Source organism: Dipodomys ordii, unplaced genomic scaffold (assembly GCF_000151885.1).
Source record: "Dipodomys ordii isolate 6190 unplaced genomic scaffold, Dord_2.0 Scaffold175, whole genome shotgun sequence".
Classification (NCBI taxonomy): Eukaryota; Metazoa; Chordata; class Mammalia; order Rodentia; family Heteromyidae; genus Dipodomys; species Dipodomys ordii.
The window spans coordinates 861,778-874,916 of NW_012267391.1; the positions used below are offsets into that span (position 1 = coordinate 861,778).

At 38.0% G+C, this 13,139-nt stretch overlaps 1 protein-coding gene across 2 annotated transcripts in view; it reads left to right on the forward strand.

Annotated features, from left to right (window-relative positions):
* Usp13 (ubiquitin specific peptidase 13 (isopeptidase T-3)) overlaps nt 1-13,139 on the forward strand; it is a 137,305-nt gene that overhangs the window by 23,688 nt on the left and 100,478 nt on the right. Inside the window, exons 2-3 of one of the 2 annotated variants that reach the window (XM_013033688.1) lie at nt 6,871-6,996; nt 12,675-12,735. In XM_013033688.1, the coding sequence (XP_012889142.1) occupies nt 6,871-6,996; nt 12,675-12,735 (187 nt within the window). The remainder of the gene's footprint in view (nt 1-6,870; nt 6,997-12,674; nt 12,736-13,139) is intronic. The other variant, XM_013033689.1, reaches the window with a different exon arrangement.

The window sequence follows — 13,139 nt, forward strand, 5'->3', positions numbered from 1 at the left end:
ATTTTTATCCTCAGTTGCACCATCTGTGATAATGCTTTCATCTTTTTGGCCAGAAGTTATTTACTACTTCATAAGTGTAATAAATATATTATCCTTTTTTTTTAAACTAGGTTTTCTTTTGGTGCTGGGGATTGACCTTGGGCCTGTGCATACTAAGTTCACTCTTTACCACTGAGCCATTCCTCAGCCCCTCCTGTAATGTTGACTGGCAATTCCTTATCTGCATTTTTTTTAATGGTTCAGTAATATTAAGTGATTATCATACAATAAATGTAGTTCTACAATTTCCATTCTTACATAGACATTTATTTTTAAAAATTGCCCCAATACTCTATGACTTTCATTTATGCTGTTTTGTTTTTCTTTTCTCCCCCACCCCTTTTCCTTTTCACAATCCTGCGATTCAAAGCCTGAGATGTTTGCTAAGTGCTCTATTTCTAGGTCACATTCCCAGTCCTGTATTCTAACAGATCACTTCTACTATCATTAGTTTTGAAAAGTTTTCTTCCTCCTCCCCTTTTTCTTCAGACTGGATCTCATTAGTACAGATTGTCCTTGAACTCATGATCTTTCTGCTGTAGACTCCCAAGTGCCGAGATTTCCCTTTTTAATCTGCCATTTGGATTTATTTCTCAAATAGTCTATTTCTGTAACCTGGCCTTTTGGCCTCATGGAGGCAGTTGCTTTCCCATGCTTCCTGGGGTAGTGGTCTTAGAGAAGATGCAGCTGGTTAATGAGAAGAGAGGTAGGGAGTTGGAAGAAACTTAAGGGTCAGCTAGCTTAGCTCTGAGCCTGCTGGATATGAGAAACACACTTACCCATCCAACTCAGAAGATGGACTGTGAGACAAGAAACGAAGCAAAAGTGAGACTTTAATGGTGGGCTTTTAAGATCAGGTGTCTATCTGATGGTCCATGCTCTCCAAAACTGCAGCTAGTAATTTTATACCTAGCCTGTTGGGATCCCTCCCCCAATTCCTCATTGGTCTGAGCATGGAATTCACATTCTCTTCGACTTCACCTAAATTATATTGCTTTCTTTCTTTCTTTTTTTTTTAATTGTGAAAATACCATACAGAGGGGTTACAATTACATGGGCAAAGTAATGAGCGCATTTCTTATCAAGCATTGTTGCTTCTTCCTTTGTTTCCCCTTCCCATCCCTTCCCATCTCCCCTCCCCGCCCCCATTACTTTCTTAATTAGACTGCATGCACCTCTTGAAATTGATTGAATTTTAGAAGCAGGCTTTTAGCATCTCTACCTCCCTTTGTCCTTTTTCTTCTTTTCTGAGTATTTACTTTTTGGCACATACACAGTTTGTACCAATTTTCTCATTTTATTTGGGTCCATTGCTAATTTCAATCACTCCTGTTTGTCTATGGGCTTTCCAATGCATGAACCTTGGCACATTTACAGATTGCTATTCACACTAGCTACTGGTAATTTTTCACTCAGGATCAAATGTCTTGTCTTGAAAATGGGCCACCACTGACTTTATTTCTAACAGACTATTTACATACTCCATGTTTTGTTCACAAGGGAATTGGGAGAGGTTTATCAGCCTAGGCTTGTCTTAACTATTAAAGGAAACAGTTCTGAGTACATGCTCCATCAAGCTTTATAGCTGAAAGAAAAGGTATTAGAGGACCAATATGTAGATATTAATAAATCAAGAAGAAAAAAAAAGCATAGATGGTTAGATTAGGTGTTTTCTGTATGTGAGGAAGCTTTGAAAGTTTCCTTTTTTTTTTTTCTTTTTTGTCGGTTGTGAGGCTTGAGCTGTGGGCCTGGGCACTGTCCCTCAGCTCTTCAGCTCAAGGAGAGCACTCTACCACTTGAGCCACAGCGCCACTTCTGGTTTTCTGGTGGTTTATTGGAGATAAAAGTCTCATGGAGTTTCCTGTCGAGGCTGGCTTTGAACCGCGATGCTCAGATCTTAGCCTCCTGAGTAGCTAGGATTACAGGCGTGAGCCACGGGCGTTCAGCATTGAAAGGTTTTATGGCTTAGTGTGTCCTCAAGTTTTATACCTACTTGCCAGTCCTTGCCATGGTGCCTTCATTGTAGCACAGGCAGTGAGGAGAGATGTCTTTGCTTCAAGGCAGTTTCTTATGAAGATGTCTGTGAATGTTTATAATAAAAGCCTTCCCTATGTAGCCGTTTCTCTCCAAGTGTCAATTTTTTTTCTTTTTCCTTAAGGACTTTGTGAAAACAACATCTATAAAATGGGTATGAATGTTTGGCATATTAAATTTCCATCAAATTCCTTAGTAAGGAAATTACCAAAGACTTAATGATTAGCCTGGATATTACTTCATGAGCTCTTGTATTACAGAGCAATTGTATATTGTTCTTCAGAAAATGCTGCTCTTAAATATATTTTCATCTTTTGGATGCTAACTTCTTGATTCTTCTACTTGTTGCCTAAATTTGACAGATCCTTCTGCCTTCCTCCCTCTCTCCCTTTCTCCCTCTCTCCCTCTTTCCCTCCCACCTTCCTTCCTTCCTTCCCTCTCTTTCTCTCTTTTTCTTTCTTTGTTTGTTTGTTTCTTTCTTTCTCTGTCTCTCTCTTTCTTTCTTTTCTCTTCTTTCTCTCTCTCTTTTTCTTTCTTTCTGTCTTTTTTGCTGGCACTGATGCTTGAATTCAGTGCCTCATGCTCTTGCTTGGATTGTTCCTCAAGGCTGTTATTCTACCACTTGAGCCACAGCTCTACTTCTGGCATTTTGTTGATTAATTGGAAATTAATCTCATAGACTTTTCTGCCCAGGCTGGCCTCAAATTGCAATCCTCAGACCTTATCTTCTTGAGAGTATGGTATAAGAACCATGCCTAGCTCAGATTAATATTTCTTGCTCCCTATTCTATGAGGCTGTTATACTCATTCATTTATTCTTTCTGCTGACATCTCCCAATGATAAAGTCATTGAAATGATAGGATAATTACTCAATAACAATTAATGACCAATATTATGTGATGTTATATGGCAGAGAAAGCACTGTAATGTGTTCTGTTTTCTTAAATTTCCTAGCGTCCTGTGTAGTGGGAATTATATATAGTTATGTTTATAAAACATCAGAGCTCAGAGATTGCTATGGCAACCTTGCCTTAAGCCACAGGGCTAGTTGATTCAAGACTTCTATTAGAAATCTATATTTTCCCTGGTGTATCTTTTGGTTTGAATTATTTGATTTCAATACATCATTTAATGGACTTAATAACTGGCCATTATAATGATGCAGTATTGTTTTGTTAAAGGTTTATGACTATGTAGACACTTTTCATTGAGAAAATCTTTTGAAAATACTTATTAATCAAATGAATGTCATGTGTTGTCTTTAATTTTTATAATTTTACTCAAAAGGTCTCACTTGAAAAAAACGCTATTCAGATGCATAAACTGTTTTCTATAATTATGTGTTTTCTTTTGCAAGCATTTATTACCTAATATTGACCTATTACCTTTTTATTACCTCACATTACCTAATTAATTGACATTAATTGTTGTCTGTTAATCTTTGACCTTTCCATATATTTACTTAATATAGATGTAGTCTTACTCGTTTTCACTAGTTTGTAGATATTGTAGAATTTTCCATGTAAAGTGTATTGTCATCGCAAATAGGGACTTTCTTTTTTTGTGATCTTTATTCTCTTTCTTTCTTTTCTTCTCCATCTACTTCTTGAATTCAGGGCTTGGATGCTGTCCCTGATGTGTTTTTGCTCAAGGCTAGGTCTACCACTTGAGGCATATATCCACTTCCAGGTTTTTAGTGGATAATCGAACATAAAAGTCTCATAGACTTTCCTTGAGGCTGGCTTTAGACATGATCCTCAGATCTCAGTCTCTGGAGTAGCTAAAATGACAGATGTGTGTTGCTGTTTACACAGCGGGATCTGGGAATGCAATGCCTGGTATAGGCAGGAAGGGATTACAACATGCAAGTATAGACAAAGTTTATTGAAACATCACATGCTTATATATAGCACACAAGCAGGAGAAGTAAATCTTCAGTCAGGGGGCAGAGAATTAATCCTAAACATTTTTACGGGAGCACAGACAATTAGAGTTTAACTTTAAGTCAGTAAGCAGGAAAAGCTAATCCTTGTCAACAAATGTGGAGCAGTTCCAGTAATCAAGGTTGTAAAAGTAGATAAAGCACAGGTGAGTACACCAAGGGGGTCTGGAGGCCTTGTTCTATGGGGTTAACTAGGAGAAGCATGAGTGGTACTTTCTGCAAACCATCACCTGAGTCTGGCGCCAAGGTAGCGCTGCATGGAAGAAGGAGTGTCCCTTCCTACCCCAGAAGAATGCATGCCTGCGTGTACCCTCAGGGCACACAGGAGCTCAGGTGGGGTTACCCAGGTCAATGCTTCCGACAGATGTGAGCCAATGGCACCCAGCACTCTTTGTTTCTGCTTATTTTTGTGCCTCATTTCAATGAACATGCTACACTGTAAGGGGCAAATGTTTGAGCTACAGTAGTTATACAGTTCTTGTGACAAAATTCCTTTGTATTGAGATGACACATACAATGTTGGAGAATTTCATTGTTAGAAATGCTTTTAAAATTAACAGTTTTGAATTAATTTTGGGAATGTTAAAGAGTTATTTTTTACATATGTAGAAAGCCTTATGACCTTTTTTTTGGTCGGTTATGAGGCTTGAACTCAGGGCCAGGACACTGCCCTTGAGATTTTTTGCTAACGGCTAGCACTCTACCATTTTAAGCCGCAGCTCCACTTTCAGTTTTCTGGTGGTTAATTGGAGATAAAAGTCTCATGGACTTTCCTCCCTGAACTGGCCTAGAACTGCCATCCTTAGATCTCAGCTTCCTGAGTAGCTAAGATTACAAGTGTGAGTCACCTGCGCTCAGCTTTTCCATGACTGTTTTGACACTAATTTATGATCTACTTTAAGTCAGTGTAAGGATGTGTGTATGTTTGTGTGTTTGTGTGAAAAGGTCTCACTGTATATCAAAGGTTGGCCTTGAACTTCCTGCTCCAGTTTTTGTTTATTTAGAAGGATGAGACTAGCGAGAGCTTAATAAAATCCAATTTCTTTGATGAAGGGTAGCTAAATTTGTAACATTCACATTATTAATAGAGAAGCTGGTAAACAAAGTTAGAGAAAAAGCAGGATAAAATTCAGACAGAAAACAGTATCTAAATGTGAATGGTATTCTTGACTTTATTTTAGCATTATATATTTAATAAATAACATGTGCTTGAAATAAGTGGATATAGGTAAAAAAAGAGACTCTTCTGGGCTGTGTGAACTTGGGCAAATAATCTATCCTTTGATTTCTAGAAACTGTAAAATTATAAAATGTTAATGTTAGAAATACTACATACTAAATAAAGCACAGAATAACATATCAGATGTGTGTGTATTACTTTTTGTCCCTGTCACAAACACTTGAAAAAACAAGGTAAAAGAAGGAAGGATTTGTTTTGGCTCTCACGTTCAGATGGCTCTGCCTGTGATTGACTTCCTTCAATGCTATGGACTTATGGGAGGCAGAATATCTAGAATGTCATGGTGACAAAAACATGGGGCAGATCAAAGTTGCTCATATCATGATTTTCAAGAAGAAAAGGGGGTGATGGGGGGGTCAGAAACACACAGACAGAGATAAGAAGGGGAATAGAGACGGAGGGAATGAGAATTCCTGTACTCTTTCTTCTCCTTTTTGATTTCACAGGCCCCCAGAATATCAGATGGTAAACTCCACATTCAAGGCTGGTCTTCCTTTGTTAACTGTCTCAGAAACACCCTCACAGACATACCCAGTGGTGTGCTTTACTAATCTCCTAGGCCTTCTCTATCCTGGAAAGTTGAGTGAAGATTAACCATCATATAATATGAAAAACTATAGGCCTCTATCTTTTTTCTTTCTTTCTGATACTTGGTTTGAACTCAGGGCCTTGAGCTTGGTAGGCTTCTTTACTCATGGCTGGTACTGTACCACTTGAGCCACACCCCCAGCTCTGCTTTTTTGTCAGTCCTGTGACTTGAAGTCAGGGTCTGGATGCTGTCCCTCAACTTCTTTTGCTCAAGGCTAATGTTTTCTACCACTTAAGCCACAGTGCCACTTATGGCATTTTTTGAGTACTTTTTATTGGAGATAAGAGTCTCATGAATTTTCCTGCCCAGGTTGACTTCGAACCATGATCCTCAGATCTCAGCTCTCTGAGTAGCTAGGATTACAGGCATGAGCCACTGGTGCCTGGCTCCAGCTCTGCTTTTTGTTGGTTATTTTGAAGACAGAGTCACATGAATTTTTTTTTTTTTTTTGCCTATATAGGCTTTGAACCATTCTTCTCTGGATTTCAGTTTCCTGAGTAGATAGAGTAACAGGTATGAGCCAGTGCCACCTATCATTATTTTTCAAGTTATTTACTAGTTTGTGTAATTAATTCATGTGCTATCAAATGAAACAATCAGTGGCTTTGAAGAACCTTGACCTGCTTAAAAAACCAAACTGCAACTTTATGTTTCTGGGGACTGACTTACACTGATGAATGAAGATCAAGCATAATATATGGTAGCATTGTATCCATTGCCTGCTATCTTCTCTCCTTTTCCTTCCCTTGACCTAGTTGATGAGGCAGACAAGCAAGTTTACTTTCCAGGGCCTTTAGGATTTCATCTGACTGTAAACAGTATTCAGCTGTCAGGAGTGCCTGGAGCCCAGAGTTGGCAGGGGAAGTGCTGCTGTGCCAAGCTGTGGAGATGAAAGAGGGTCAATGCAGATGACTACAAGAGAACTGTGGCCAGTGTTGTCATCATTCATCTTCCTTGCCCTTCCCTTTTTCTACATCTAGAGTGCTTGGCCAGGCATCCTCAGCTAACATATTTTTTTTTTCTAGAACTCTGAAGGTGGACTCTATGTATGCATGAATACATTTTTGGCCTTTGGAAGGGAACATGTTGAAAGACATTTTCGAAAAACTGGACAGAGTGTGTACATGCACCTGAAAAGACACATGCGAGAGGTGAGATAACACTTCTGGAGAAGTGAGCTTGCTATCGGCCCTGTGGTGCTATCTGGGTATGCTTTATGTTGCAGAGATTTCATATGCCCAGGTAAATTCTGATTCTCCCATGATGAGAAGCAAGAACAGCATTGTTTGCAGAAATTCACAGGTCACATTCAAACCAGATATATCTTAACCAGTTTTATTTTTCTTTATCTAATGTCTGATTGGAGCTTTCAAGATGGCAGAGTTTGGCTGATTGGAAAATACTAATTTTAAGTAAAAATATAAAAAGCACAGAAAATAATGCTAAACTTATACTTCACACAGATTTAAAAGTCAGAACTAAAAAAACATTTGGATGCTTTTGCTTCAGCCCTTGAGTTCAAGTCCCATGACTGACAAAAAATGTATATATAAAAATTAAATATAAATAAAATAATAAATGATAAAATATAAATAAAATGAACATAATATACAAATAATTATATGTTATAATATATTTTACGCTATATTACACTATATTATAAATGTAAACAAATATAAATATATACATGTATAATATAACAAATATAAATATATATAAATGTATATATATATATATTTGTTGGTCATGGAGCTTGAACTCAGGGCCTGGGTACTGTCCCTGAGCTCTTAGCTCAGGGCTAGTGCTCTACCACTTTGAGCCACAGCCCTACTTCTGGTTTTCTGGTGATTAATTGGAAATGAGTTTCATGGACTTTTCTGCTTGGGCTGGCTTCAAACCATGATCCTCAGGTCTCAGCCTCCTGAGTAGCTAAAATTACAGGCATGAGCCATCGGTGCCTGGCTTTTGCTTCCAATTTTAACTGACAGAAATATGACTTTCCTGAAAAGTCAAGTCCTTTTGGTTTTCCTTGGTTTCCCAGAAAGAACTGCTACTGTGAAATTGTTCTCATTCTCAAGCATGTTACAATATTTTATTTATTTTTACATATGCACGAACAGTATGTAATATATATGACTTTTGACTTTTAAATATGTAGATATATACTGTCACACTATTACCTATTCTGTGTAGTTTTTCCACTCAGTAGTGACTTTGGAACTTACCCTTGTTGAGTTGCATCTGGGAGTTCTCAATTAATTTTAATTGCTCTTTGGTATTCCATTTTATGAATACCTGATAATGTAGTTTGATTTCCTACAGACAGACATTTAGATAATTCCTGTCCTCTTGCTTTCTGAAAAAAATAAAATAACATTTTGGTACATTTCTTCTGAAGGTGCATGTTTAAGATTTTTTTAGGAAAGGTATACAGCAGTATTGCTGACTCGTATTGTGTTTGTTTTGTTCAAGCCCATCTGGGGCCTTGAACTCAGGGCCTGGGTTCTATGAGCTTTTTTGCTCATGTCTAGTGATTGAGCCACAGTCCCACTTTCATCATTTTTTGGTAGTTAATCAGAGATAAGAATCTAACAGTTTCCTACCTGGGTGAGCTTTAAACTGAGATCCTCAGATCTCAGCCTCCCGAGTAGTTAGGATTACAGACATGAGCCATTGGTGCTACCTTATCTTTGCTTTTTTTTTTTTTTTTGTTGATTGTGGAGCTTGAATTCTCGGCCTGGGCGCAGTCCCTCAGCTCTTAAACTCAAGGTTAGCACTCTACCACTTGAGCCACAGAGCCACTTCAGGGTTTTTCTGCTTATGTGGTGCTGAGAAATTGAACCCAGGGCTTAATGCATGCAAGTCAAGCACTCTACCACTGAGCCACCTTTCCAGCCCTATCTTTGCTTTTTATTGGATGAAAATAAATCCATTCTAGGAATAATTATATTCCTATCTTGGCCATATTTGACTTTTGCCAGTTTAGTAGTTATGATAGACATCTAAATAATGAGCAGTGTTAAAAATCTTCTAACATATTTAATGTTAATTTTGTTTTTCTGTTCTCTGCTTGTTTATATATTTTGTTTATATATTTCTTTTTGAGTAATACAGCTTTCACAATTATTTATAGTGGTGTTTTAATTTAACAATGCCCATTTAGATCTATTGTGGGCTATCTGTAGCATTCCATTGATCTTAGAGATTTCTATATATTTATTATTTCTATATTTACTACTTTGTTTACTATTATTTATTGTGTTGCTTTGCTGGCATTAGGGTTTGAATATAGAGGCTGGCCATTTTCTTTTTAGTTTTTTATTCAAGGTTAGTGTTCTACCACTTAAGCCACAGCTCCAATTTTAGCTTTTTAATTTTTTTTCTTTTTTTTTTAAGCTGGGTAAGTGGAGATAAGATTCTCATGGACTTTCTTGCATGGACTGGCTTTGAACTGTGATCCTCAGATCTCCACCTCCTGAGTAGCTAAGATTATAGGCATGAGCCACTGAAGCCTGGTTGACTGTATGTTTTTCTATGTATTATTTCTGGCCAAGATAGGAGTATAAGTACAATGTGACAAAAATGCAAGCCTTAAAATAGGGCAAGCATTCTTCGCATGCTTTTTCTTTTCCCTCACAACTTTATTGGATAAATGTTTTCTAAACATGGACTTTTGAATCAATTCACCTAGTTAAAAATTCTTGTTGAGGGCTGGGATGTAGCTCAGTGGCAAAGCGCTTGCTTAGCAAGCGCAACGTCCTGGGTTCGATCCCCAGTACCAAAAAAGAAAAGACAAAAAAAAAAAAAAATTCTTGTTGAGATTTTGATTAGTCCCTTGGAATTTACAGGTAAATAAACATTTTTGTATAAATTGCATATGGTCAGGGATTTCTTTGGCTTGTGTCCTTCATATTTGATAGTACCTAACATGCCACAGGTGTTTTGCAATTTTTCTTAATGTTCCTGAGAGCTTTTATGCTCAAAGCTAGTTCTCTACCACTTGAGCCACAGCTCCACTTCTGGCTTTTTAGTGGTTAATTGGAGGGACAAATCTCAGGGACTTAACTACCTGGGCTGACCTTGAACCATGATCCTTAGAACCTCAGATGAGAGATTAGGATTACAGGTATGAGCCCTTGGTACCCAGTTTAGAAATATTTTTGAAGCCGGGCGCCGGTGGCTCACCCCTGTAATCCTAGCTACTCAGGAAGCTGAGATCTCAGGGACTGTGACACTCTTTTTTTTTGGGGGGGGGGTACAGTCGTGGGGCCTGAACTCTGGGCCTGGGCGCTGTCCCTCAGCTCTTCAGCTCAAGGCTAGCGCTCTACCACTTGAGCCACAGTGCCACTTCTGGTTTTTTTCTTTTTGCTTATGTGGTGCTGAGGAATCGAACCCAGGGCCTCAGGCTTGCAAGGCAAGCGCTCTACCACTGAGCCACCTTCCCAGCTGGATTGTGACACTCTTATCTCCAGTAAACCACCAGAAAACCGCAAGTGTCACTGTAGCTTAAGTGGTAGAGGGCTTGCCTTGAGTTGAAGAGCTGAGGACAGCATTCAGGCCCACAGTTCAAACCCCATGACAAAAAAAAAAAAAAAAGAAATATTTATGCCCTCCCCCTCCGCCTCCCCCTCAGCGTCTGTCCTTGATCTCAGGACCTGAGCCCAGTCCCTGAACTTTAGTGCCCAAAGCTTGTACTCCAGTGCTTGTACCACAGCTACATTTCTGACATTTTGGTGGCTAATTGGAAATAAGTCTTATGTATTTTCCTGCTCAGGCTGACTTCAAACCATGATGCACAGATCTCAGCCTCTTGAGTAACTAGGACTGGCTGGCATCTTTTTGGTCAACAATATTTCGTATTTTTTTTGTAAAAGTACTTACATTTTGTTACCTGTTCTTTTTTTAAATAGGATGGGGAAATGTTTGCCTTTATTTAATTATTTATTTGTTTGTTTATTTTGCTAGTCTTGGGGCTTGAACTCATAGTGCCTTAGGCACTGTCCCTGAGCTTCTTTTGCTCAAGGCTAGCACTCTTAACTCTTGAGCCACAGCACCACTTCCTGCTTTTTTTGTTTATGTGGTACTGAGGAATCAAACCTTGGGCTTCATGCATACTAGGGAAGTGCTCTGCCACTAAGCTACTTTCCCAGTACTGTTACATTTCTTAAGTGCTGTAAATTTTTTGTTGTTAACATCATTGTTGTCTTCTTTCTTTCTTTTTTTTCATGTTTACTGGTTATTTTTTGCTCATTCTGGGGCTTGAACTTAGAGCTTGGACACTGTCCCTGAGCCTCTTGGTGCTCAAGGCTAGGACTATACCACTTGATCTACAGTGCCACTCAAATCTCAGCCTCCTGAGTAGCTAGGATTACAGGTGCAAGCCTGTAAAGTGTCTGGCTGTTTATTGGTTATTGATGTTACTAATGTTCATATCTCCATTTTATGTAGTCGTAATACTTGGCGGACTATTTTGGATCTTCTAAAATAACTCTGATTTGCATTTAATCTCTCATATTAGCCTACCTAGTATGTTAAGAACAAGGCTAGGAAGTCACATAAGTCATAAATCAAGGAGTAGCTTAAATTAAAATTATATTAAATATAATAGGTTACTTTTTTAAACAACTAACTTACAGTTTAACAAAATAAATATCAGGCTGAAACATATGTTGTGGGAGGGGTGGAGATCAAGGGGAGGGAGGGAAGATGAATGGAGAGAAGAAGGATGAGTGAGTTCAGTTACAGTATTAATGGACATAGGTAAAAATGGAACCAGGTAACTTGAAGCTACTGGTGTAGTTCAGACGTGATTAAAGGACTAACATTGATCAAGAAACATTGTATACACAGATTGACATATTTGATTGAAATTCCTTTGGATAGCTACTTCAAAGGTCTCTGCCACTGCTTAGCACCTACCACACAGTATTTCATAAATTTGAGACTGCTAAAATGTGAATTGCAAACATATAGAAGAAACTGCAAAAATTTAATTTGAAATCAATCATAGAGATGAATTATTGGCATTCAGTAGAAAACACTAAAATGTTGAAAAGGAGATTTAGGACTCCTAAGACAAATTAAATGTGAAGTCAAATTAAGAAAATACAGAATGTGTGGTATGGCTTTTAGAAAAAAAATCATATACAATTACTCAATGAGAAAGGTGCTCTTCTCTTATAACTGAAAGAAAAGGTACAGTATGGAAATGGTTTTGGCCAATTGAAACAATTATTATAATTCCATTTGAAAGTAAAGTTATTTGTATGAGTATCAGATGAATAATTTCTTTCATCTGCCTATTGATGGATGATTATTCATTTCTGCATACTGAAAATACATGAAGCTTAGAATGGCCCTATAGCCACCTAGTGGTACTCTGAAAAGATTTAGAGAAGTTGGAATGATGCTTCATATGTCCAGAATGCCAGTGACTCCTTTATGATCATATTGTTGTGGGTAACTGGGACCAACACTGGCATCCTCCTAGGTAGCCAAAGAACAGGGCCCCCACATTCTGTCTTTTTCCCTGAGTCTGTATTCTGGTATGGATTTTGGCCATTCTGGGAGCACATGCTAATTGAAATTTAAGCATGTACTTCGCCTTGATCACTGGTTTCCAAAAATGCTCTCTTTGTAACTTGGTGAACATGATCTGGAGAGGCAATTTCATGGACCTGGCTCCAGTTCCTGTTTATCCTGGAATTATAAGTCCTGTTAATCTTAGACTCCAAGATAAACTGTAAGAACTGGGAACGTCTAAGCTGTACACTTCCTTCTTATACTGTTTTGTAGGGTGTATTTTAACGATCTTTTATTTTCTTTTCAGAAGGTAAGAGGGGCATCTGGTGGAGCTTTACCAAAAAGGAGGAATTCCAAGATTTTTTTAGGTATGTCATTAGTTTTCAATGATGTCCCTAGATTGTGAGTGAGTGTGTATGTATGTATGTATGTATGTATGTTTGTGTTTATCTGCATATGCTTATCTGATTTAGGTAGTAGACTCCTTACTGCTTTATAATCGAAGAGACAGATTTACGTTGAAACTTGCTCTACTTTATTTACTACTGGTGAAGGATGTTTTGAGCAGTCTTGGTTGGATTTAGTGCTTTGAAGCAATTCTAGTAACTAGAGCATAAATGTGATCCTGCTTTTGATCTCTTTTTATTGACATTAAAGAACAGCACATATTTTATTAATGCAATTTATTCCATTATTTTTATTAGCTAAACTGCAGGTTTAATTAGGATTTCACCAGTTTTTCTATTATTGTTCTTTTTTAGTTACAAGATCC